The 24,748-nt window shown below is 45.1% G+C and overlaps 5 protein-coding genes across 5 annotated transcripts; 4 read left to right on the top strand and 1 right to left on the bottom strand.

Annotated features, from left to right (window-relative positions):
• Window positions 1-991: 991 nt before the first annotated feature.
• On the top strand, window positions 992-16,006 carry LOC106651898 (protein patched). Its single transcript, XM_023460104.1, has 8 exons — window positions 992-1,942; window positions 6,844-7,036; window positions 10,391-10,580; window positions 10,679-10,846; window positions 10,941-13,350; window positions 13,428-13,922; window positions 14,009-14,132; window positions 14,232-16,006. Exons 1-8 carry the CDS (start codon window positions 1,496-1,498, stop codon window positions 14,357-14,359), a joined length of 4,155 nt encoding a protein of 1,384 aa, XP_023315872.1. The 5' UTR covers window positions 992-1,495; the 3' UTR covers window positions 14,360-16,006.
• Window positions 16,007-16,403: 397 nt separating this feature from the next.
• On the top strand, window positions 16,404-20,043 carry LOC106651937 (dihydrolipoyllysine-residue succinyltransferase component of 2-oxoglutarate dehydrogenase complex, mitochondrial). Its single transcript, XM_014370637.2, has 9 exons — window positions 16,404-16,829; window positions 17,345-17,369; window positions 17,444-17,495; window positions 17,571-17,644; window positions 17,726-17,853; window positions 17,937-18,263; window positions 18,336-18,511; window positions 18,594-19,044; window positions 19,117-20,043. Exons 1-9 carry the CDS (start codon window positions 16,755-16,757, stop codon window positions 19,249-19,251), a joined length of 1,443 nt encoding a protein of 480 aa, XP_014226123.1. The 5' UTR covers window positions 16,404-16,754; the 3' UTR covers window positions 19,252-20,043.
• A 60-nt stretch (window positions 20,044-20,103) lies between these two features.
• Window positions 20,104-22,144, top strand: LOC106651938 (26S proteasome regulatory subunit 4). The gene is made up of 4 exons (XM_014370640.2): window positions 20,104-20,209; window positions 20,445-21,393; window positions 21,468-21,703; window positions 21,782-22,144. The coding sequence occupies exons 1-4, from the start codon at window positions 20,207-20,209 to the stop codon at window positions 21,914-21,916; spliced, it is 1,323 nt and encodes a 440-aa protein (XP_014226126.1). The 5' UTR covers window positions 20,104-20,206; the 3' UTR covers window positions 21,917-22,144.
• A 44-nt stretch (window positions 22,145-22,188) lies between these two features.
• LOC106651940 lies at window positions 22,189-22,756 on the bottom strand. Its single transcript, XM_014370642.2, has 2 exons — window positions 22,659-22,756; window positions 22,189-22,580 (listed from the first exon to the last, which is right to left on the bottom strand). The coding sequence occupies exons 1-2, from the start codon at window positions 22,746-22,748 to the stop codon at window positions 22,212-22,214; spliced, it is 459 nt and encodes a 152-aa protein (XP_014226128.1). The 5' UTR covers window positions 22,749-22,756; the 3' UTR covers window positions 22,189-22,211.
• Window positions 22,757-23,195: 439 nt separating this feature from the next.
• Window positions 23,196-24,366, top strand: LOC106651939 (probable DNA-directed RNA polymerase III subunit RPC6). The gene is made up of 3 exons (XM_014370641.2): window positions 23,196-23,287; window positions 23,358-23,967; window positions 24,049-24,366. Exons 1-3 carry the CDS (start codon window positions 23,232-23,234, stop codon window positions 24,283-24,285), a joined length of 903 nt encoding a protein of 300 aa, XP_014226127.1. The 5' UTR covers window positions 23,196-23,231; the 3' UTR covers window positions 24,286-24,366.
• Window positions 24,367-24,748: the final 382 nt, after the last annotated feature.

Below are 24,748 nucleotides of genomic sequence, written 5' to 3'. Positions count from 1 at the left end.
GAGAGAAAAGAGCTTATATTGTAATGTGCATAGTCATTTATGTGTGTATCGCGCGTAGATAATTGTCCTAGGAGCGATTCCGATCGATTTATACACGGTGGCATGTGTGCCATGTACACGATCGGCGGATCGATTATCTCGTTATAAAGCCAACGATTCGCCGAACGATATTTTTTGAAAAGATTGTGCGCTCCTCCGTACGAAGCTACTTTATTTCGTCAATATCGGGTGCTTTTCTAATCGCAGTCACTCGTGTCTCTCACGATTGTCGCGTCGCGGCATGACCCAGCGAAAATAATGAAATAAAAAGAACATAAGGGAATATCGGGATTGGGGCACGCAACGACCAGGTGAAAACGACGACGCGGCGAATCAATCGGCTTTTCTCAATTCGGAGCCTCTATATACATAAAAGTCATACGGCTAACGTTTAGCGCGTACACACATATATCCTATAACATGTGGAGTCGTATCTCAAGTCGGTGGCGGCAGCGAATTCGCGCTTATACATACTTCCAGCCACACACACACACACATATAATACAGCACAAGAGAGAGTGAGACGCAGCCAGCAACAGCGAAGCAGACGTAGCACACATACAAACACACGGATACACACGGACGCCATCCATACACGTATAGCTGCTTACATGGGTTCAGGTATACGGGTGGTCCCGGGGCCGGCTGCCGCCACCGCCGTACCTACCTTCTAGGCCGGGGCGCGATCGGTAAGCCACGTTCGTGGAGGCACTCGCTAGTCCCCGTTTGCCTGCCGCGTACGGCCCTGGACTGTTTTTCGCGCTGGTAGCGGCGGCGGCGGTGGCGGCGGCAGCGATGGTGGTGGTGGTGGGGGGCCCGCTGCTATAGGAGTCGAGCGCCGTTCGTACAGCGAAACGAAGCGAAAGAAAGAGAGAGAGAGAGAGAGAGAGAGAGAGAGAGAGAAAAAGCAACAGCAGCCGCGCTTCCATCGTGCCAAGATCGAGACAAGTTCGCCAGTTGCAATCCGAATGTGTCAGGCAGACGTAACGCTGCTCGCGCGAGTGCAAAAGTGCGACAAAGTGCGGCAGACGACGGTCACACACAAACACAGACACACACAAGTACATGACACGACTGTAATATAACGAAAGAGAGTCCTGTTGTCGTGGTGTTTTAATACACGAAAGCAGTGAACGTAGCAGTATTTTATACGTTTTAATTCTTGTAGTACAAGTAAACACTCGGAGTGCGAGTGTTTGCGCAAAGTTATACACATATACATATACACACACACACGTGCGGCTATTATAAAATCTACAGTGCGAAATAATTACATTTAAAAGATCAGTGCAGAAAAGTATATCGTTACAATATACAAAATATTAAGAGAAGAAAAAGGGCGCATCAGTGGTGGGTCGGCTAAGAAAGGCCGGCCGTGAAGCGCGAGAAGTGAAGTATTATTGCGTGGGGCCCCGTGTCGCGCGTTCAGCCTCCCGGAGGCGATGCGCGAGGAGCCATGGTCGCTGCGTCCGGCCCAAGTGGGATCCTAGCGGGACGCAGCTGCAGCCTCAGCTACAACAACAACCACCACCAGAACAACAACCACAACCACAACCACAATAACAATAACAATAGCAACAACGCGCGAGTAGCTTCCACTCCGGCTTGCACTGGCTGCTGCGGTGCTGCTACGACGCCCTGCGCCACCAACAACAACAACAACAACCACAGCAGCAACAATGCCAACAACAATCATCACCATAACAATGGCACAGTAACAACGGCAGCAGCTCCTCCGACTCATGGCACGGGTGATCAGAGTTCGGCGGAGCAGCAGCGTACGAGCCCTACGCAGCAGCAGCAGGTCGTCGAGGACGAGGCGCAGCGCAAGAGGCACCAGAGCGACCTGTACATCAGGCCCAGCTGGACCGATGCAGCCATCGCTCTCGATCAGCTCGAAAAGGTAAGAGAGCACGCCAAGTCCCTTTGCGAACCTTTTTAGTGCATAATAATACAAACACAAGCCGACTCGAACATACCAATGCGCTCCGAGTTGCTGCTACCGTACGTATATCTACATATAGCGCAGCTCTCGCGCTGTCATCGCGCCGAACACACACATATGCGATACATACAGGAGTACACATACACACGCACACTGTCACGATTAAAGGCCCTCGCGCGAGAGCAGTAACGGACTCCCCTCCACGATCCTCGCTCGCGCGGGGCCTACTATACTACCTACGACATTGCATTGCACATTGCCGATCGCGGCGCAGCATACCTCGATCGACGATGGTGGCGGCTCTGCTGCTGCTGCATGCAGCTGCTGCTCCGTTCTGCTTCTGATGCTTTTCGGCTTTTACTCAAACGTATACATACACAGACGTAATAATAGCAGGCGAATTATAGCTATATCATAGCGCAGTCGCGCATAATGTATCTATGCGTCGGGAAAACCACAGGGGCCCTTTTTTCTCGTCGTTTTTGTCGAGTCTACGAATCGGCAGCAGCAGCAGCAGCAGCGGAGCAGTAGACTCCCGCTGATCTGCTTCTTCTCGGTCGTTCTTTATGTACGCGTTCTTTGGCCTCGCGCCGCATACGCACCGACCGTCTGCCTTGTGCCTCTGCCTCGCACGCATGCAGCACGCGAGAATACATTACGACGCGCATAATACGCACGATGTTTGTAGGTATAGGTATAGTTATGCGTGCGTAGTAATGCACGAGCGCCTCTATTTTGCACTCGCCGCCGCCGCCTCCTCGTGTGCCTAATGCCCGATGTATTTATGCGTAAATGTGTACGCGATATAGACGCGTCTGCGTGCTTGCGTGGCTCCGACCTCGACGAAATATCTCATCTCTTCTGCTTAGTCTTCTTTTCTCGTATATAACGTGCTTTAATGTATATTTATGCGTGTACTTTTTTACGCACACACACAGACACGACAACATCTTTTTTCTCGCGCGCGCGAGGTATTTTCTCGCAGACAGACAGACAAACGCGCGGATTGCGTAGTACTCGTCGTAGTAAATACGTATGCGTGTGTAAGCGCGAACAAGAGAGAGCTAAATAGACGTCTGCTTCTGGATCTTGCCGATCTGTATTAATTCACCTATATACAGTGGTGCCTTTATCCTGCTCGCATTGAACATTACCTTTATATTTGCAGACACACATAGTGTACCCGCACAGTCTCTATATACTGCACGAGACCCACGCAGACGTTTGCCTGTGCATAAACCGCTGCTACTGCTGTGCTGCTTCTGTCCCTTCCTTGCGCTTCTATAGCGGCTTCTTCTTCTTCTTCTTCTTCGTCCTCTCTGCTTCTTCTCTCCTTTGCTTACTATACAGCACTTAATACTGTATATAATCTATACTATGTTACTCTCTTTCTCGTATACTCGTATGTGTGTGCGCTTGAGTACGAGTGTACGTATGTGTAGGCCGTCTTCTGCTCTCTTCTTGGGTTGTCTTGTGCAGCTGCCGTTAATGACGCTTCTCTATGAGCAAACTCCTCTTCTCTACCTGTTTACGTATACAGCGTACATATTTGCGCTGCACTCGTACACACAAAGAGAGATGGAGATACGTAAACTCGGTGCAGACGGTTTCTCTATACAGATATCTTTTATGTGTACCTTGACATGGCTAATACCGATTTCTTACGAAACGCCGCTTTCGGAGCTAATAGCGTTATCCGAGCGTCAGTAATGATAGACACTATATGTTTCATCATGTTTTGTATATACACTTCAATGGTCTTGCATGCCATAAAGAAGCGCCCAGACAGATGACACCGACGCACACACGTACACACTGTATGTAATACATACACACACACATACGTAGGCCTCGCGTAGATTGCTCGTTTCCGCCGGCGGCGCTCCTCGGGACCCATCGCTGAGATTTTCTCATCTTCTTCCTCCTTGTATATTATAAATTGCGGCAAAAAGCGACTCGTGTTTCGCTGCTGCTGTACATTGCGCCGCTCTCTCTCTCTCTCTCTCTCTCTCTCTCTGGCTGCTGCCTCCGCGAGCCCTTGAGGAACGATCGCACGCATGGTTCGCGTAGCAACATATACAGCAGCAGCAAGTATATATAACGTCGGCGTAACGCATCGCGTAAAGGCTATTAATAAACTTCGAAGACTCCGAAACTGCTTTTCTGATCTTATTATACTCGTACATACACTGTATATCGTGTATGCCATTTATACAACGTAAACACACTGAACATTAGCCCGACCGGACGCGCGTTGACTTTTTCGCGGTATACGTGTATATTATAAAAACGTGTAATCGCGCGATTTAATCGTCATCCGAACCTGAATAGTAGTTTAATGAGACTACATAATGTTAATACGTATATCATAAATCGAGTTTCGCTGGCGCTTATGAAAATGTTCCCACCCACCTCGTACGAGCGCCTTCATATTTGATATCGATTTTTTTCCTATTCTTTTGTTGAACAACCACCCGCCTGTGATAATAACGATAATGACGCGCGATCGCCGAGCTTCAAAAACCAAATCTTGGGACCGATCGTCGTTCGCGCGCTACCTAAGTATCCTGTTTACACATTCCGCGCGCGTTAAATACTTGTAATATGCGTGCAATTTTTCAAAACAGGTGTCTCATTCCTCTTCTCCGTCTTCTTCTTTCGCTGCTTCTTTTTTTTTGGCTTTTTTTTGTAATAATTTATATTCTAATCTTCTAAATCGGACAAAAAATGTCTCTCCGTTTTTCTCGAAGCACTCTAAACATTTTTCTATACGACGCTAAATCTGAATTATGAACGAAGCGGCGCTGGAGTTCCGAGATATTTCGTTCCTCGTCGCGCGCATTCTGCAAAATTATAACGATAAATCATAGGAGCGTTTAAATTCCTGACGCGTGCGCGGGGAGCCGGCAAGAAGAGTCACAAAAATCTATCGGTGCGAACACCTCGACGGAACTACATATGCGTATAAGGTCCCGTTCCTATCTCATGTACCTGCGGCACATTTCAGCGAATCGAACATTTTTAAGCAAATCATTTTGAGCAACGCACGTGAGAGATGCACCGATAATATCTCGCTGTATAGTGTTCGATTTTAATTCTTTTCTCTCGTTCTGCCTCTCTTCGTTTTCTGCCGGGCGGCCATGGGCAAAACCAAAAGTCTCGAGCAACGGCAAATATTTAATTCCTTATTTTTCTTTTAATCTTTCTAAAAAACTCGAGGCTGCGGGCCCCGGTGAAAGTATTTCACACTTTCGCTCGCGGCCCATTCACCGAGGTCTAATGTAACTAATGTGTAATAATATACGATCGCCACGCAATATACGTATTCTTTTATCGGTCTCGAATCACACAAAACGACCTCACACACAGGAATCGGAATCAAAAGAATTTTACGGATCTTCTCTCGGCTCGGCATAATACCGCCGGCGTTCTTATATTATTATACCTACATAAATACTGTCTCTCCCTCTCTTCTCTCTGAAAATCACTTACTCTTTGAGATGGTGGTCATATTCTTTGGAACGTCGCCGTTGTCGTCGTCGTCGTCGTTGGGTCTCTCTCTCTCTCTGATCTTTTTGATGTTTTCCGAGCCTCGTGCGTCGCTGCTTCTCCGTAATAGTGTCGGAATTAAGCGAGCGTAAGGCGAGACAAAAGCGCGCGCGCAAAAAAATCGAAAAAAAGACAAGATGAAGCAGCAGCATCAGCAGCAAAAAAAACTTGTTAGAAGTGGCAATCTACATGAAAAATCGATTTGCTGCCATGTTTCATCTGTGACGAGCGAGATTCCTGGGCATAAATTAGTATAAAGTCGCGCGTATATATATCGTACACGAGGAATATTTAAGAAAAAAATCGTCGGCGACAAAAGTCAACGCACGCCAGCGCGCAAGAAGTGCCAGTGCGCGCGCGTGAAATTTTCATTCCGTATACAGTAACGAGCGAATGATCCTTACAGAAGTATACGTTTACCTGCGTGCTCCGAAAAAAAGGAGCACAATACACATCTACGTAGAGAGAGGATGCTGGAATAAAATTCGAGGGCCTATATATAGCTCGCTGCACGGGATAGAGGAGAAAGAGAGCGAGCGAGAGAGGCCTATATAAAGCTGGTCCGTGTTATACGCGCGTGTGCTGCTGCTGCAGCATCGAAACGTGCTGCAGAGTGTAGTATCGAGAGAGCTTCGAGTGTCGCGTGCTGTTTTGCGATACACACTTACACACTTCCACACAAACACTTTATAACACACAGCATGGATGCGAGAGGTAGGCTCGGCCGCTGCTGCTGCTGACGCTCCGCTCTTATATATACGCGCACAGCTCGAGCTCTCGCGTAAGACGGAAGCCATGTGTGCAGGTAGGCATGTGCGGTCGCTCCTCCGCTCATCGTCTAAGGTTACTTTTATAGGTCTCGGGCTCCTCGCTCTCGCGTTTATTCGCTCGCCGTGCATGGCTATATGCAGCACACACACACACACCATGAGCAGCGCAACGTCTATGCGGTGGAGCGAGTGAGTGAGAGCGAGAGACAGTGTGTATTATGTATACTACTATACTACACGCATACACACACACACGTACATATTACACACGTATATAACGAGTGTATAGCAGCGGGGACCAGGGGCTGCAGGCTTCGTCGCTCGAGTTAAATTGGCTGGAAAAGCTGCTGTGTGCTCTATGCCGCGCGCGGCTACCATACACCGCTTTGATTTTTACCTTCTCGTTTTTTTTTCTCCTGTTTTTTTTTTGTATTATTATCGTTGCCGTTGCCCTCTTCTCTCATTGCTATGTATCGTGATTATTTTTGGATGTTTTTTGCGCGTGTATCTTACCGTTGCGCTTTGCGTTGTCTGTTGCAGGGCAAGGCCGAGGGGCCCAGATCGGTGGTGTGGTTCCGCGCCCGGCTGCAGGACCAGCTCAGTCAGCTGGGCTACTTTCTGCAGCGACACGCGGGCAAGGTGCTGTTCGTGGCCATCCTCGCGCTGGCGACCTTCTGCGTCGCCCTCAAGTCCGTCCAGGTCCACAGCAAGGTCGATCAGCTCTGGGTCGAGGGTAAGCATCCTCTATATTATACACGTATTATATTATATTTATTATAAGCATCGCTACACCTATCATCAACCTTCTTCTCTCTCCTCTCTCTCTCTCTCCCTTTGCTTTTATTGTTTTTTTTTATGCCCTCTCGATCTCTCTCTCTCTCTCTCTCTCTCTCTCTATCTCATTCACTCTGTCTCGAGGAGCAGCGGAAATCCGGCTATGCGGGCCGAGCGTGCACTGAGCGTGCAGAGAGGAGAGTCCGTGATCGACGACGACGATGACGATGATCATCTCTCTTGCTGCGGATGAGTGCAGTACACCCAAACTCGCACAGAGAAAGAGAGAAAGAGAAATATACACAGAGGCCGAAATCCGATGCACTTAAAGCTCCGAAATCGTATTCCCTGCAGGCCGAGGTATAAGGCGCGCGCCTGTGCCTCTCGAGAAAAGGCGCGCGTGTGCACGCTCGCAGCGGCATACAAGGTATCATTAAAGCTGCAGCACGTATAGCCGCCGAACCCGCGAACGACCCCTGAGACGAGAATAAGGTCGCGAGGAATCTCGGCGTATCCTGCTGCTCGTCGTCGTATATTCGGCCCGCCTGTAAATTGCTCCTCGATGTACGCGAATTTAATATCCTCCGCGCGCGCGAACACATTCTTCGAGAGTCGACTACTAGGATGTAGGTACTTTAATACCATAACCAGCTCGTAGAGTTGTAAAAATCGAATAAAAATCGGCTGAGTCAGCGCGCGAGAGAGAGGATTGACGAATTCCGAGAGAGAATGAGAAAAAAGAGAGAAAGAGAGAGATAGAAGAGGCGGAGGCGGACACACGGCAGGGTGTTACTTACCGATACGCGCGGCGCGCGCCCGACCACCGGGTCGTATCTCACGGAGGTCGTTGCGCGACGACTGCAGCCGGCCGCTGCTCTCGTATATAGGTACCATACAGCGAAGACTAACGATAAATTTGTGCCGTAAAAAAATCTCTCTCTCTCTCTCGGCATTATGTGTTCATTACAAGGACGAATTGCGTAAATATCCGTGGATGGACATTCCCCCTGTGAACGGCTCATCATCGGTCATCGTATAATGATCGTTTTTAGTCGTCGCGATCACGACGATCGGAATCTTGGAAAAAAGAAGCCAACGACTCGTGTTGTAGTAAAAGAGGATAGATCGAGTAGTATAGTTTTATATATATATATTTTACTATAAATGTATACAAAAGTGCGTGTGACTGCTATATGATATTTGTGCGAGACGGCGGCAACGACTGTTAGTTTTCTTGTAAATGTGCGTTGGATTAGCTCGCGTGTGTTTGTGTATACATGTATACATTTGCGGCAACTGACAACTACGTGCGCGCGCGCGCGGGATTCGGGGAAGGAGAAAATGGTAAAATAGGCCCGGTTTAACGTGCGGTGGTATACACGAGCGATGTGTGCGAGAGAGCTCCGCAGAGTAGCAAGAGCAATAGCAACGGCGAGAGAGCGAGAGACTCCAAGTTGAGCGTCACTGGTGCATTGGACGGAGCCTCGGTTCCGGTGAACGGTCACCGTGGGTGGCCCACCGCCGCTGCTCTCTCTCTCTCTCTTTTTCTCTCTCTCTTCGCTCTCTGTAGTCTCTGTGTATATATATACGTGCTTTTCGCCTGCTCTCTCTCTCTCTCTCTCTCTCGCACAGAACCGAGCACAACAGCAGCAGCAGCAGCAACAACAACAGCAGGAGCAGCGACGGAGAGCAATGCGAGCGGGCCCGTGTCACTCTCTTTAATTTCTGCATGCACACACATGCACGCACGGGTACACGCGCGCGCGGGCTAGTTTCCGATTGGTGAATGACCGAAAATATACCTGCAAGCTCGCACAAGACGCGAGATGCTGTAAGCGAGCAGCCGGAAGGGTTGCCAAAAACGCGCCCGAAAGTGCCATTGGCGTACATGTGCACGCGGCTCCCTATGTATGCAGAGAAAGAGAGAGAGAGAATAGCAAGGCCAGGCAACAAAAATAATTACAGAGAGAGAGAGAGAGAGAGAGAGAGAGACGATGTCCCGTCGCTCGGAACGATAATAAATCAAGAAATTCCTCGGAGCGCGCGCGCCGCAGCAAAGGCAGAGCGCAGCTCGGCAGCCGCTGCAGCGCAACCGACTACTCTTACTCTCGCCAGCCAGCGCGCATGCATATTCTTCCTGTAAATATGCGACTTAGCAATAATAATTTCTACCGAGTACCGAAATAATGAGACGAAAATAATCGATCGATAAACGGAGCGCGATCGTCGTGCGTACAAACATACACACACGCGCACACACGTATACTCGGAAAGCGGGCTAAATTTTTCCCTAATTTTCCCATGGGCGATCAGCGAGATCGGCTTTCGGTAAACATCCGGCGCGCGAGCGAGCGAGCGATCCGTTGCGGCCTGCTGCGTGCATCATCGTGTGCAGTTCACCATGTAACACACCGCGCCGCCGCCGCTCCAAGTAGAGAGGCATAATATAACAGAGAGAGTGAGCGAGAGAGAGAGAGAGTTTTTGGGCGCCAAGAGTCGCGACTCGCGACGACGACGACGACTACGGCGACGACGACGTCAAACGCCGCTCGGCATGCTTTTGCTGCCGCTGCATGTGCGTCTTCGTACACCGATGCTGGTACTCCTCTACACGCATGCAAGGATATACACAGATAGCTTCATTCTCTCTCTCTCTCTCTCTCTATATGTGTATATTATACATGCGTGTAGCCGCTGAATATACATGTACGAAGAAGAAGAAGAAGAAGAAGCGAGGCAGAGAGAGCATATACGAGCGAGAGCCGAGGCAGAGAGGCAGCAGCAGCGAGCAGCGTGTGTGTGTAGTATAGGAGAGAGAAAAAGAGAGGAGGGAGGAGTCGACGTTATATACACGTCGGGGTTGAGAACCGATGATCGGACGCGCGCGACTCGGGTGGTCCCCGGCTCGGACCGCCGCCGCTGCTGCCTGCCTGCCTGCCTCATGCCTGCTTGCCTGACGGCGACCAGATATGCCGCTCTCTCTCTCTTCTTCTTCTTCTTCGTCTTCTCCTCCTCTTCTTCTACTTCTTCTTCTTCGTTCTCTCTCTTTTTCTTTTTCCTTTGCCGTCCTCTTTCGTAGGTTTTTTTCGTCTGCGCCGCCGTAGCTGCTGCTGCGCTTATAAGCTCGCGAGCGGACAAGAAAGAGAGAGAGAGAGAAAACATCACAACAACAACTCTGCGTGTCTATCTGTCTTTCTTGAGCTATATTATATTGTATATTACGAGAGAGAGAGAGAGAGAGAGTATGCGAGCCGCTTTATTTGTTGATGCACGTCGCATTAATTGAATTATTTTCCACGACGTTTTGTTGCAGAGGGTGGCCGGCTAGAGCGCGAGGTCAAGTATGCGACGCAGGTGCTGGGCGAGGCCTCGGCCTCGACCCACCAGCTCGTCATCCAGACGCCGCGGGACAAGGGCGCCAACATGCTGCACGTATCGGCGCTCAAGCAGCACCTCAACGTCATCAAGACGGCTAGTCAGGTCTCGGTGCATCTCTTCGACATGTGAGTATACGGAATTATTTTATATCGGCAGAAATTTCGATCCGAACCGATTTATACCGATTGCTCACGCTTACTTTTTTGCTTATTTCCACGCGCAGCACTTGGAGGCTCAAGGATCTGTGCTACGCCCCGAGCATACCCAACTTCGACGTGCACTACATCGACCAGATCTTCGACAGCATCATTCCGTGCGCCATCATCACACCCCTCGACTGCTTCTGGGAGGGCAGCATGCTCCTCGGTCCCGAGTATCCCGTTCACATACCGTGAGTACCTCTTACTAGTCTCTTCTTAAAAATATGCGATGCAGCGAGAGAGACGATATTAACGGGGGGACTCTGTATTTGTTGCGTCGCGCAGAGGCCGACTGTCGGGCAAACCGCTCAACTGGACGAACCTCAACCCCACGGAGATGGTCGAGGAGATGAAGAAGCTCGAGTACAGCTTCCCGTACAAGACCCTGGAGGAGTACATGAAGCGGGCCGGCATCACCAACGGCTACCAGAGCAAGCCCTGCCTGAACCCGCGCGATCCCGAGTGCCCGCGAACGGCCCCGAACAAGGAGCGCCTCGAGGGTCCCGACGTCGGGGCCGAGCTCACCGGCGGCTGCTACGGCTTCGCGGCCAACTACATGCACTGGCCCGAGGAGCTGATCGTCGGCGGCGCCCAGCACAACAAGACCGGCCACCTGACCAAGGCCGCCGCCCTCCAGACCGTCATCCAGCTGATGGGCGAGCGCGAGCTCTACGAGTTCTGGGCCAACACCTACAAGGTCCACCACCTCGACTGGTCGCAGGAGAAGGCCTCGTACGTGCTCGACAGCTGGCAGCGGGCCTTCAACGCCCAGGTCAAGCGCCTGCAGAACTCGAGCGCCGAGTCAGGACCCTACAATCACTACGCCTTCAGCACGACCAGCATGAACGACGTCCTCGGCAAGTACAGCGAGCTGTCGCTGACCAAGCTGGGCCTGGGCGCGGGCCTCGTAATGCTCTACGCCGGGGCCGTGCTCTATCGCTGGCGCAACCAGGTGCGCTCGCAGGCGGGCGTCGGCATGGCCGGTGTGCTGCTGATCTGCGCGAGCCTCGCCGCCGGTCTCGGCTTCTGCGCGCTCCTCGGCATACACTTCAACGCCGCCTCGACCCAGATCGTGCCCTTCCTCGGCCTCGGCCTCGGCGTCCACGACATGTACCTGCTGACGCACACCTACTCGGAGCTGGCGGTGCGCGGCGACGTGCCCAGCGACCAGCAGACCAGTCTCGTGCTCAAGCGCACCGGCCTCTCCGTCCTCATGGCGGGACTGTGCAACGTCACGGCCTTCCTGGCCGCGGCCCTCATTCCCATTCCCGCGCTGCGCGTCTTCTCGCTCCAAGCCGCGGTGCTCATGTTCTTCAGTCTCGGCGCCATGCTCCTCGTCTTCCCGGCCATGATCAGTCTGGATCTGCGGCGACGTCGTTCCGGTCGCTCGGATCTGCTCTGCTGCTGCATGCCCGAGCTCCAGAAGCCCATGTTGCTGCCGACGACGAGCAGCAGCGAGCCGGGACTGCCGACGCACACCAGCCACAAGTCCCGCTGCTCGAGGAGCAGCTCGAGCAATCGTTCGCAAAAACCCGAGCGACAGGCCCTCACGGGCGACGAGGACGACGTCCGGGACTCGATGAGTCTCAAGCTGACGCGACTGGTCGCCCGGCACTACGTGCCCTTCGTCCTCAAGCCGACCAACAAGGCCCTGGCGATGCTGCTGCTGGCCGTGGCGATGACCGCGAGCACGTGGCAGGCCACGCGCATGACCGAGGGCCTCGAGCTCGCCGACCTCATGCCCATGCACTCGGAGGAGCGCTCCTTCCTCACCGCCCAGGCCAAGCACTTTGGCTTCTACAACATGTACGCGGTGACGGGCGCCGACTTCGAGTACCCGAACAATCAGCGCCTCCTCTACGAGTACCACGACGCGTTCATGCGCGTCAAGAACGTCATCAAGAACGACGACGGCGGCCTGCCCGAGTTCTGGCTCAGCCTGTTTCGCGACTGGCTCGTGGGCCTGCAGGCGGCCTTCGACCGGGACTGGGCCCAGGGCTGCATCGTCTCCGAGCGCTGGTTCAAGAACGCCAGCGACGACGGCATCCTCGCCTACAAGCTGCTCGTGCAGACCGGCCACGTGGACAATCCCATCGACAAGTCGCTGGTGCAGCAGCAGCGCCTCGTCAGCGCCGAGGGCATCGTCAATCCGCGCGCCTTCTACAATTACCTGAGCGCCTGGGCGAGCAACGACGCGCTGGCCTACGGCGCCAGCCAGGCCAATCTCCGGCCCGAGCCACGCCAGTGGATCTACAGCAACGATCACGAGCTCAAGATACCCAAGAGCATGCCCATCACGTACGCGCAGATGCCGTTCTATCTGCACAAGCTCAGCTCGACGGCCGACATAACCGACCTGATCAGGCACGTGCGCGATCTCTGCCACCGCTTCGAGGAGCGCGGACTGCCCAATTTCCCCTCGGGCATACCCTTCACTTTCTGGGAGCAGTACACGAGTCTCTACAGCCGATTCATCTGGGCGGTGGTGGCCGCGCTCGGCGCCAGCATCTTCGTCGTCGGTCTCCTGCTGCTCAACATTTGGGCATCGCTGCTGGTTGGCTTCTCCCTCGTCTGCAATCTCGTCCAACTCATCGGCATCATGGGTCTCTTCGGCATTCAGCTCAGCGCCGTCTCGGCTGTACTGCTGATCGTCAGTTTGGGCATCGGTGTCCATTTTACCGTTCACATCAGCTTGGTAAGTTTTATATATTGCAAAACTATATTTTAAAATGTAGAAACGCGACTGTAACCATTTTGCTTTCCTTTGAACAGAGCTTCGTAACCAGTGTGGGCAGTCGAGACCGACGTATTCGCCTAGCCATCGAACACATGACCACGCCGGTCATCCACGGCGCGGTGACGATCTTCCTGGCCCTGACGATGCTCGCCTTCTCCGATTTCGAATTCATCGCGCGCTACTTTTACATGATGCTCGCCTGCCTCATCGGCGTTGGCCTCGTCAACGGACTGCTCTTTTTCCCGGTGCTCCTGTCGCTCATCGGATCCGCCGCTGAGATCGTGCCGACCGAGCATCCCGATCGCATATCGACCCCGACGCCACCGGCCTCGCCCATGTTCTATTGGACGTCGAAGCCACCGCCGCCGCCCAGACGAAGTAACAAGATCGACAATTCACGAATGCAGCATCTGGAACCCTCGCTCACGACTATAACCGAGGAGCCCAACTCCTGGCACAGCCAGCAAGAGCAATGCATCATTGTGCAGCCCGAGGTCAAAGTCGAAACTTCCACTACGTATCCAAATCAGGTTTGTACTTTTTTTAGACCCCACACTTTTCTCAACTTATCTCTATTAAAACTTCAATTTAACATCGTTTTTTTTCTCTCTTCCAGAACTGTCCGAGTTCGGATTCGAGCGGAACGGCGCGCACCTCTCCAGCTCCACAATCGTCGCACGTCACGACGAAAGTCACTGCAACGGTAACTGCCAAAGTTGAACTGCACACTCCGATCAACAGTAAGTTTGAAAGAAAATTTTTTTTAATCGATCGCACTCTGTTTGTGTCAACCAAGACTGGCATGTTCTCATCGTCATTCGTTTATAAAATTGTTGTAGGTGGAGTGGATCGTAGCAGACACTCGAATTCCAGCAGTAGGCGCAGCTCGCGCTGCAGTACCTCGACCACGCTAAACGCCTCGACCGAGTCGATGAGCTCCGATGCCGAGACTGGCTCTGTTCTGTAAAGAAGCTGGACCTAACGCTCCTCGTTCGAAGCTAGACTGGAACACTCACCACAAGGCTGATTAGAATGTAGAAAATGTCAAAAAGTTCCTCGAGTGAACGACTTTCCTTACGTTTAAGTCTCTAAGGCGAGATCGGATACGCTGCGACTCTGATCGAGTCGAGAACTTGCGACTGACAACTGAACTGTATTTTTAGGAAACTCGAGTTTTTTTTCCTTTGTTTCATTACACATTGACACGTAAATCTTTTGTAATGTTGTGTACGTGCGCGATTGTATCCATACGTTACCTATGTACTTACTTTTGGCATTTGAATGCTTTTTCCCCGCTAAGAAAGAGGACTCAAAATACGCCGCTTGCAATATTAAATTACGTTGGGCGCGTGGTCGCAATGAAAAGCTCGAGTTTCCGAACCCAAAGCTTTTTTTACGTACATTTTTATTACAAAGAATTTAAGTAAATTTCTAGTTGCAAAACTGAAAAGTATTAGCAGAAACTAGGAATAAATTCGACAATTAATTTACGAGAGCGCATCTGAAAGTTTATAGTCTTGGATAGCTGAAAAAAAATAGCCGGTCAAATTTAAGTTCCTGAATTCTACTGTAGAACGTGCTTATGCCACGAAGACGTGGTCGCTTTATATTTTTTTTAATTTTCTCATATAGCACGTTTTCCAATTGAGACCGTCTCAATATATATTGTACATATTTTTTTTTGTATCGCGAATCGCGAAGAAAGTGGTGCGAAGCTAGTTCAATTTGTTACCAGTTGCAGTGTGAGATTTACTTGAAACTCTGAAAAAGAAAATAAAAGAAAATAACAACGATGCGCTAGAGATTCCACGCAAATGTAAATCGGATTTTTTCCACATATATATTGAATGTAAAAGATTTAGGGTTTTCGCGTTGATTCGTTATTTTTCGACGCGAGGCATTGTACAGTTTGTGCGAGCGTGAATGTTACGAATAGTTTATTACTTTTTGTATTGTAAAATACTTAATTTGAGTATGTATCTGAGATAAGTATAACTCGCGAATGCCGTATAAATGTATTAGAGCTTTGTATTACTTAGAAAACCTGTAAAAAGCATAAATTAATATATTGTCATGTCCACGTAGTAGCAAAATGAACTCTAAGATTTCATGGAATGAATGCTAGGGTGATGTTCTACCCAAAAAAGTGTATAAACATGTAATGTATTATATAAATATAAATGCATATAGATTTATATATTACACGCATTATACGATATAAAATGTGCGTACTTTATAAATGAAAAAAAAATCGCTCCGAAAGGTAAAAACCTAGGCAAATAAAAACATTTCAAACTATATCAAGTCATTTTTGTACACAATATAAATATTTAGGTTATAAGCTCGATTGTATTTTAGAAAATGGGATAGAATCCCGCGAAAGTAAGGCCAATTATGAACAAAACAAAAAAAATTACTGTATGGTTTTTTTATACAATAATATAAAGAAGAAAAAAGGGAGAGTGGCGTCTCGCGCTCACACATCGCGGAAGCTCAAGAGAAGATAAATAGTCAATTATTTCTCATCGAAGACGCTTTGCATTATAAGACTAAAAAAAATAAAGACATGGTTTTTAATTCACGCATGGCGAATTAAAAATTGCATTCATGAACAGAACGTATCTTTTGTACATAAAATAAATAAACGACGTTGTAATAAAAATCGAACATTGTTTACTTTATCCCCCCATGACTTCCCGCAATTCTAAAAAAAGAAGCGTTCGCTATGTCTTTCACGTTCCACCAATAAGTGATCTTAAAGCCTTAAACGGTCAGTCGGGTACCAACAGCGGAGCTCGTTCTGCGAAAAAATTTGAATAAAAGCTTTTTTAAATGGTACGAGGGGCATATTGCGGATTTCAAAAATCATCCGAACAATTCTCTGCGGTCGCAGCAACATTGGAGCTGTATAACTGCAAGTGTTTGGCTGAATAGCTGCGCTAGTCGAGCATTTAGTCGTAAGATAGCGCTGTCGGCCGGGCCGATTCGTTGCATACAACACAGCCTACGCAACGACACATTCACGCACTTCTGCTCTGCGGCTACGACATATACATATTCCAATTCTCTCGAGGGAGAGGTTCGGAGTTTTCAGGCCTACAAAAGATCGTGAGCACGCACTTACCCGTGGCGCGCATCTCATTATAGATATATAGATAGAACCTAATCTACACGAGCAACGCTCACACTGTCTGGCTCTGTGCTGCCGCTGCTCGTGACGAGACGACTGAACGCGTGTGCCTGTGTGCGTGTACTGCTGCTGTGGTTTTTATACTGCTGCGGCATTAGTGTAATTTTTGCGTGTGTCCCGAAAGCATCAGTGTGCCGCAGAGCGGGCGCTGTGATTCACCTGACTCGAAACGATGGCCGGAGTTATAACCCACTCGGGTCGAACCGCGACCAGTGCCCTTAAACGCATGACCCTGCTGCAGTCCAAGGTAGGTTGAGTCACTCCCTCGTGTCTTCATTTTCCAAAGGTCCATTCGTCGCTCGCTCGCTTGTCGCCTGCAATTCTTCCGTGCGTTTATCTATATAGCTTCTGATAACGTCGTACGATTTCCTCGACTGGCTGAATATCCGGCACCTATACTCGCGCTGCTTTTTTGCGATGTATCGTTGCTCAACGCCTCGTGCGAATGTCAAAACTCGGCATGGTTAATTCGGCCGAGTTACATAATCGATGCCATTGTGTCTCTTTAATAAATTAAACACATATACACCTTGTACGATTAAACTAGTTTTCTTTCTGGCTTTAATGCTTAGTGCAACTCGTGTGCACGTGACCTCATGGGACATTAACGTTCTGCTAGGCCTATCTCTTCTACGCTGATGATGCTTCTCTCTGAGCTCTCTCTCTCTCGCCCCTAACTGTCAATGTCATAGGCTATTCTTGTACTTGTATCAGACATTTTTATGATATGAAGCTAACACGTTTTTGTTTTTATTGTTTTAGGTGGTGCGAACGTTCTACGTAGGAGGTAACTGACTAATGTGTAATTTAATTTATCCCAATTGGACAAGTTATTTAAAACTTGAATTTTCATTTTTACAGGTTCTTCATCTAGCGTTCATGCTCAAAAAGTCTTGAATCAAATTTTAAAACAGTAAGATCATTTTAATATTACAAGTTATTGAACTTATTAATTTTTTTACCTTAAACTTTGACCTTTTACTTTTAGAAATAAGAGCAAAACCTACACACCTCATGTTTTCAATGCTGAAATAAGATATTTAAGAACATCATCATCGTTATGTAAGTTCTTTTGACATTAAGATATTAATATATACAATAGAAAGTAACTTATCACTTTAATGAGATATCATTTTTTATCAGGGGAAGTCAAAGATGTTGTTGTCCCGCCGTTTGCTGACAGTATAAGCGAAGGAGATGTGAGGTGGGAAAAGAAAGTTGGAGAACAAATCAAAGAAGATGAGGTGATTTGTGAAATTGAAACTGATAAGGTAGGGTATTAAAACATTGTTATGAATAATAATATTCCATATTATATTCATTTTAAAAATTTAAATGGCTTATTTCCTTATAGACATCAGTTCCAGTTCCATCTCCAGCAGCTGGTGTTATTAAAGAAATTTTCAAACAAGATGGTGATACTGTCACAGCTGGTACAAAATTGTGTACTGTTGAAGTGGGAGCAACTGGCACAGTTTCTGCGCCAAAAGCTGCTGAGCCAACCCCTGCTGAACCACCTAAGGCAGCTGCTCCTCCACCACCTCCGCCACCACCAACACCTGTAGCTGTTCCTACTCCAGCTACCCCAAAACCAGCTCCACCACCACCACCTGCAGCTGCACCACCTCCACCTCAAGCTCCAAAAGCTTCTATGCCAGTTGCTGCTATCAAACATGCTCAGGTATTAACAAATAAAATTAAACTTGTTACAAAATTTACTTTAAAACATATTTATATAGATTAAAATTTTTAGTCATTGGAAGGTGCTAAAGTTGTATTACCCCCACAAGATTATACTCGCGAAATCATTGGAACTAGAACTGAACAAAGAGTAAAGATGAACAGAATGCGACTACGTATTGCCGAACGACTAAAAGATGCTCAAAACACTAACGCGATGTTGACTACGTTTAACGAAATCGACATGAGGTAATAAAAATTTCATAAAAACCAAAACTAACATCGATCATTTAAAAAAAATGTAATCTACATTGTATGTTACTTTTTATAGTGCCATCATTGATTTCCGTAAATCGAATCAAGAAGCTTTTTCAAAGAAATATGGACTGAAATTGGGCTTCATGAGTCCATTCATTGCAGCTTCAGCATATGCTTTGAAAGATCAACCCGTGGTCAATGCCGTCATCGATGGTAATGACATCGTCTACAGAGATTACGTTGATATTAGCGTAGCTGTAGCTACTCCTAAAGGTCTTGTTGTGCCTGTTTTGCGAAGTATTGAAAATAAGAATTTTGCTGAAATCGAAATAGCTTTAGCCGCTGTTGGCGACAAAGCGAGAAAAGGCAAAATTTCGATCGAAGACATGGACGGCGGTACTTTTACGATAAGTAATGGAGGCGTCTTTGGTTCTCTCATGGGTACACCAATTATCAACCCTCCTCAAAGTGCTATTCTTGGAATGCATGGTGTGTTTGACAGACCAGTTGCAGTCAAGGGACAGGTATTGAAATCAAAACGAATTATATTTCAGAAATATTTTACTTGATCTTATGAATGTTATCATTTTTTCCAGGTTGTCATTAGACCAATGATGTACATAGCTCTTACTTATGATCATCGACTGATCGACGGACGTGAAGCTGTTATGTTCTTGAGGAAAATCAAAGAAGCAGTAGAGGATCCTAGGGTTATTTTAGCTGGTCTATAAATGTTCACGGAAAAGTATATTTGCCTCAAGCAGCGGCTTCTTACTTGTACAAAGTCATAGGTCACTTGTTTTTGAAAACTATAGTTTCATCTTAAGAACTTTGATGTTGTTAATTTTCTTGAAAGATGGATCTGTGATTCAACGAAAGTAAAATCAAGAGCTCTCATGTGACGTATTTCAAGAATCATTATCCAGCTTAAGCAGTATTTGTGAAATAAAACATAGTTTTTAATTAACTAATAATACATTTCTTTTAATTATCAATATTTTATGGTAGCTCATTTTATCACTTCATCATTTTATAAAATACCTACATATTATAACTTTCAATAAAAAAGATTGTGAATTAGTAGTTGCGATTTAATGTATTTGTTTGAATATTTGATTAATTCTAATTGATCTGAAATGTATTAGTAGTTATTATTTAAATCAAGATTCAAAGATTATGTGTGCGCCAGTTTTAAAAAGTTTTCTTTACCATTATTACACAATGTCATTAAAATTAATGAATTCACTGCCATGAATAAATGAAAATTTTATAACAACTTTGTTCATTGATATGAAAAATAAAATGTAAATAATAAATTATCAAATTTCTCCTCACTTCCGAAAGTTAGATTTTACGTTCACTGACGTGATGCTAAAGATGATAAATATGATCATGAACTCTTTAACGATCGATACGAAAAAAAATTTAAACAACGATAAGAGGAAAATCACTGAAAATTCATGCTCTTTATCATGATAAAATTGTACTTAAAGATTATCAATAAATCAAAAAGTTACCGCAAATTTTTCGGAGTTTGCAAATTTTTGCGATTTAAACCCCTCCAAACAGTTCTAGTCCGATTTACAGCCGCGCTGGTATCGAGAGTTCAGCGCTCGAAACAGCGAAAAAGTAAAATGGCTGATTTGATTCGCCAATGACTTGCGCTTGTCAAAGAAAGAACAAGTAATGGTGAGTGTTTTTTAAATAAAGTTCAAATATTATGGAAGTAAAATAATATTAATAGAATTCTAAAGATCATTACAACCATTATTCAAAGTTCAACACATTTTTTAAGTTGATTTGGTCTGAATTCCAAGTGCAATGTTCTTATTTTTACTCAGCGAGCCCATAACCTTTTATTGTGACTAATGTATACATTGTCAGTATCGTCCACATCAACAAGATATTTTTTTTGATTTTTTAGGGTCAAAATCAATCCGGACCTGGAGGTGCGGGAGGAGAAAAGAAGGATGATAAAGATAAAAAGAAGAAATATGAACCACCAGTACCAACTAGGGTTGGAAAAAAGAAGCGGCGTACTAAAGGGCCAGACGCTGCTCTGAAATTACCTCAAGTGACACCTCACACAAGATGTAGGTTGAAACTTTTAAAACTGGAGCGCATTAAGGATTACTTATTAATGGAAGAAGAGTTCATCAGAAATCAGGAGCGTCTAAAACCCCAGGAGGAAAAGAATGAAGAAGAAAGGTCCAAAGTTGATGACTTGAGAGGAACACCAATGTCCGTGGGCACCTTGGAGGAGATTATTGATGATAATCATGCTATTGTGTCTACATCAGTGGGATCAGAGCATTATGTATCTATCCTTTCATTCGTCGACAAAGATCAACTTGAACCAGGTTGTTCAGTTCTGTTGAATCACAAAGTTCATGCTGTCGTTGGTGTATTGGGTGACGATACAGACCCAATGGTTACTGTGATGAAATTAGAAAAAGCACCACAAGAAACATATGCTGATATTGGTGGCCTGGATGTCCAAATTCAAGAAATAAAGGAATCAGTTGAACTTCCAATGACTCATCCAGAGTATTATGAAGAAATGGGTATCAAACCCCCAAAAGGTGTTATTTTGTATGGACCCCCTGGAACTGGCAAAACTTTACTTGCTAAAGCAGTAGCAAATCAAACATCAGCTACTTTCCTTAGAGTTGTTGGTTCAGAACTTATTCAAAAATATTTAGGAGATGGACCAAAACTTGTGAGAGAACTGTTTAGAGTTGCTGAAGAACACGCTCCTTCTATTGTTTTTATAGATGAAATTGATGCTGTTGGTACAAAACGTTATGATAGCAACAGCGGGGGTGAAAGAGAAATTCAAAGAACTATGTTGGAACTTTTGAATCAATTAGATGGTTAGTACTTGTTACTTTTGTTGAATACAATTTTACTTTAATTGTTATTTGATTGTAAAAATTATGTTGTTTAGGTTTTGATAGCAGAGGAGATGTCAAAGTTGTAATGGCAACAAATCGAATAGAAACACTTGATCCAGCTTTAATCAGGCCAGGTAGAATTGATAGAAAAATTGAATTCCCACTGCCAGATGAAAAAACTAAGAGAAGAATCTTCACAATACACACTAGCCGCATGACTTTGGCTCCTGATGTAAATCTTTCTGAACTGATCATGGCAAAAGATGATTTATCTGGAGCTGATATTAAGGTAAACTTTGAGTACATGTAATAAATTTCTTTAATTAATTGTTAACATTTTAAACTGTAATTAATGTTGTATTTTTAGGCTATCTGTACTGAAGCAGGTTTGATGGCTTTGAGAGAACGGAGAATGAAAGTTACTAGTGAAGACTTTAAAAAATCTAAAGAAAGTGTGTTGTATAGGAAGAAGGAAGGTTCACCTGAAGGTTTATACTTATAAATCGTTTTGATCAATTTACTTCAGTGTCTATTTACCATCTTCAGTTAGTGTGGAAAGAATGAACCCTACGTTGATTGAACTTTTGCAACAACACTACTAATAATAAAATACGTTTTTTGTTTATAATTTTACTGAAAAATATTTAATAAAATCATTTCTATATGGATAAAAAGTTATTATCAACTTTCAAATTAACAAACAACATGATACAATAAAATACCTTAAAAACTACATTTTCCAGCTGTTATAGATAAATATACAAATTATTGCCTTACATAATAGAACATTAAAAATGTCACAGATTCAAATATAAGGATGTAACGTCAATTTTTGATTCATTTAATAAGGGATCCATGATATCTTTTATAATTTTAATTATCTTTTGAGCATGTTCTCTTTGACAATTACGAATTTCATCAATATTTTTGTACCCATCAAGTGGTTTTGTGGATTCATTCGCACATAAGTAACACATTCCTTTCTTACTTTGATCCAATATTATTTTTATTTCTTCCGGAAACTCGACATCTTTGCCTAACTGTTTTAAAAATCCTTTGTAAGCACCTAATATAAACGAAATTTTGAATGCGTCTACATATCCTTTATCAAAACCTTCTTGATAAACTGACATCGATCCATCTTCTCTCCCCTCTCGAAATCCTTGCTACGAAGTTTAAAAAAATTACGAATCAATTCAATGACGAAATCAATTTCAATATAAGAGACAACGTGAAACATTTACCGTGGAGACTGCATTCATTGACCTTTTCCACGTTTTTGATGCTATTTCAAGCGTGTCTTCGTCGTGCATTTCGTCTTGTTCATTCATCATAAAAAGTTAGCAAGTCCAATTGCACTATAGATCAATTATCTGATTCAAATTGGTATGAGGTAAACAGCTGATTCTGTATATATACTTTTATTACTTTCTATTGTGCTACCGACTATTACACAGGCACATGGACTGTGTAAGTGTTGGTCTTAACTCTTAAGCCGATACTTCGGACTGCGCGGTGATGGTTTTGAGAACTTCGTTCCCACATTGACTCAAAAGTCTCAAACACTATCAGAATCCAGAAAGCATACGTTTTGGTGGTGGGTGCAAAGTTCAGAGTCTGCCAATTTAAACGCTAGTGATAGTTCATCATTTATGTGCCGTAAACCGTGCAGCCTATACACGTGACCCTGCTTGACAGGTTACGTTTTCTCAGATATTTATATGCTATCAACACAATAAAGAAGGCATCAAAATAAATAGATAACTTTACACTAGGAATGAATTTAATCGTAAATTAAATTATTAAGATTTATCAAAATGGAAGTAAATTCTGACACACAACCAACTCAAGGTTTGGATGAAACAAGAAAAAAGTGAGTAGATGATTATTGTTTATATGAATAGAGTATGCTTTGTAATAATATAAATAACAACATTTTTTAGAGTTATTGCTCTTGCACAGTCAAAACCTAAGGGAATATTGGATGAGGATGTTGCAACAATTATTCCTGAGATTAAACAAAGAGTTGTTATAATTAATGATCTACTTCACAAGAAATTTCTTACTTTATTCACATTGGTTAATGGAAAGTTCCTGTATAAATATAGAGAGCCTGTTGTAGGTGTAAAAGTAGCTGATGATCAAGAAAAATTAGTTTATGAATTAATTGAAAAAGCTGGAAACAAAGGAATATGGATTCGTGAAATAAGGCAAAAATTAAATTTAACTCAAGCTCAAACGACTAAAGTATTGAAAAGTTTGGAAAAGAAAAGAATCATCAAAGCGATAAAACCAGTTGGAGATTCTAAGAAAAATTTTGTTATGTTATACCACTTAGAACCACCAAGTTCGGTTACTGGTGGTGCATGGTATCAAGATCAAGAATTTGAAGGTGAGTTTGTTAATGTATTAAATGAGCAGTGTTATCGATACTTGGAAAAAAAAAGGGAGAAAGCTATCAAGGAAGATTTAGGCCCAATAGCAGAGAAAAACGGCTCATTCGCTCCATCTACAGATGTATTGAAGTATATTTCAGAGTTGGGAATAAGTAAAGTGAGAATCTTTTCGTGATTATTACTATTTATTGAGTTTTTAAAATAATTAATATTCATTACTTGAATTTTGAAATTACAGGTAAAATTGAAGTTGGAGGATTTAGAGATGATTTTACACACATTAATTTATGATGGCAAAGTAGAAAAAATAACAACTAGCAACGGAAACAATATGTACAGAGCTGTTCAACCATTGGTTGGATTTACAGGTTTAATGACAAGTCCTTGTGGTGTTTGTCCTGTGCGAAAAGATTGTTCTGATATTGGTACAATTACACCCCTCACTTGTCAGTATTTCTCTGATTGGTTGAGTTAGTAACAATTGCATTTTCAGAAAATATTTTTACAAAATAGTTCAAGGAAATTGTTAAAATTCAACGTTTTATGTAAATGTTCATATTAATAATTAATAACATTTATTTATTTTAATCTTGACTGACTTTTATTGTTAACTTTAAATCCCTATTACATTTTCTCGAATAATTCGATACTTTAAATTGCAATTGCTCACGCGATCGAAAGTGTGCAACTGCTGCCAATGTTATTGAAAAAAATTCGCATCTATTCCCATTGCGAGTCATCTAAATCAAACAATAAACGAAAAAATGTCAGCCCAACGAGCACCATCGCGTCATTTGAATATCCTAAAGGGCCGAGAACGCCCAAAGAGCAGATGTCACGTAAAATTGACTTTGCCCTAAGGCTCCGAAAGTCGTAGAATTTCAAGAGAAACGACTATTGGTATAATTGACCGTTCAATGGCGGCCCGCGCCTGCAGA

This window comes from Trichogramma pretiosum, unplaced genomic scaffold (assembly GCF_000599845.2).
Source record: "Trichogramma pretiosum strain Unisexual culture from Peru unplaced genomic scaffold, Tpre_2.0 scaffold42, whole genome shotgun sequence".
Lineage (NCBI taxonomy): Eukaryota > Metazoa > Arthropoda > Insecta > Hymenoptera > Trichogrammatidae > Trichogramma > Trichogramma pretiosum.
The sequence above is the reverse complement of the archived record's forward strand: the minus strand, read 5'-3'. Positions and strand labels throughout refer to the sequence as shown.

Bases quoted from the DNA above. Each gene is read 5' to 3' on its own strand.
- LOC106651937 (XM_014370637.2), top strand. From the start codon at position 16,755: ATGGCCGGAGTTATAACCCACTCGGGTCGAACCGCGACCAGTGCCCTT. The intron at 17,370-17,443 runs GTAACTGACTAA...TCATTTTTACAG, and splicing joins GCGAACGTTCTACGTAGGAG to GTTCTTCATCTAGCGTTCAT. The intron at 17,645-17,725 runs GTAAGTTCTTTT...ATTTTTTATCAG, and splicing joins AAGAACATCATCATCGTTAT to GGGAAGTCAAAGATGTTGTT.
- LOC106651938 (XM_014370640.2), top strand. The intron at 21,394-21,467 runs GTTAGTACTTGT...TATGTTGTTTAG, and splicing joins ACTTTTGAATCAATTAGATG to GTTTTGATAGCAGAGGAGAT. The intron at 21,704-21,781 runs GTAAACTTTGAG...TTGTATTTTTAG, and splicing joins TATCTGGAGCTGATATTAAG to GCTATCTGTACTGAAGCAGG.
- LOC106651898 (XM_023460104.1), top strand. From the start codon at position 1,496: ATGGTCGCTGCGTCCGGCCCAAGTGGGATCCTAGCGGGACGCAGCTGC. The intron at 7,037-10,390 runs GTAAGCATCCTC...GTTTTGTTGCAG, and splicing joins CGATCAGCTCTGGGTCGAGG to AGGGTGGCCGGCTAGAGCGC. The intron at 13,923-14,008 runs GTTTGTACTTTT...TCTCTCTTCCAG, and splicing joins CCACTACGTATCCAAATCAG to AACTGTCCGAGTTCGGATTC.
- LOC106651940 (XM_014370642.2), bottom strand. From the start codon at position 22,748: ATGATGAATGAACAAGACGAAATGCACGACGAAGACACGCTTGAAATA. The intron at 22,581-22,658 runs GTAAATGTTTCA...TAAACTTCGTAG, and splicing joins CAATGAATGCAGTCTCCACG to CAAGGATTTCGAGAGGGGAG.
- LOC106651939 (XM_014370641.2), top strand. From the start codon at position 23,232: ATGGAAGTAAATTCTGACACACAACCAACTCAAGGTTTGGATGAAACA. The intron at 23,288-23,357 runs GTGAGTAGATGA...AACATTTTTTAG, and splicing joins TTGGATGAAACAAGAAAAAA to AGTTATTGCTCTTGCACAGT. The intron at 23,968-24,048 runs GTGAGAATCTTT...TTGAAATTACAG, and splicing joins CAGAGTTGGGAATAAGTAAA to GTAAAATTGAAGTTGGAGGA.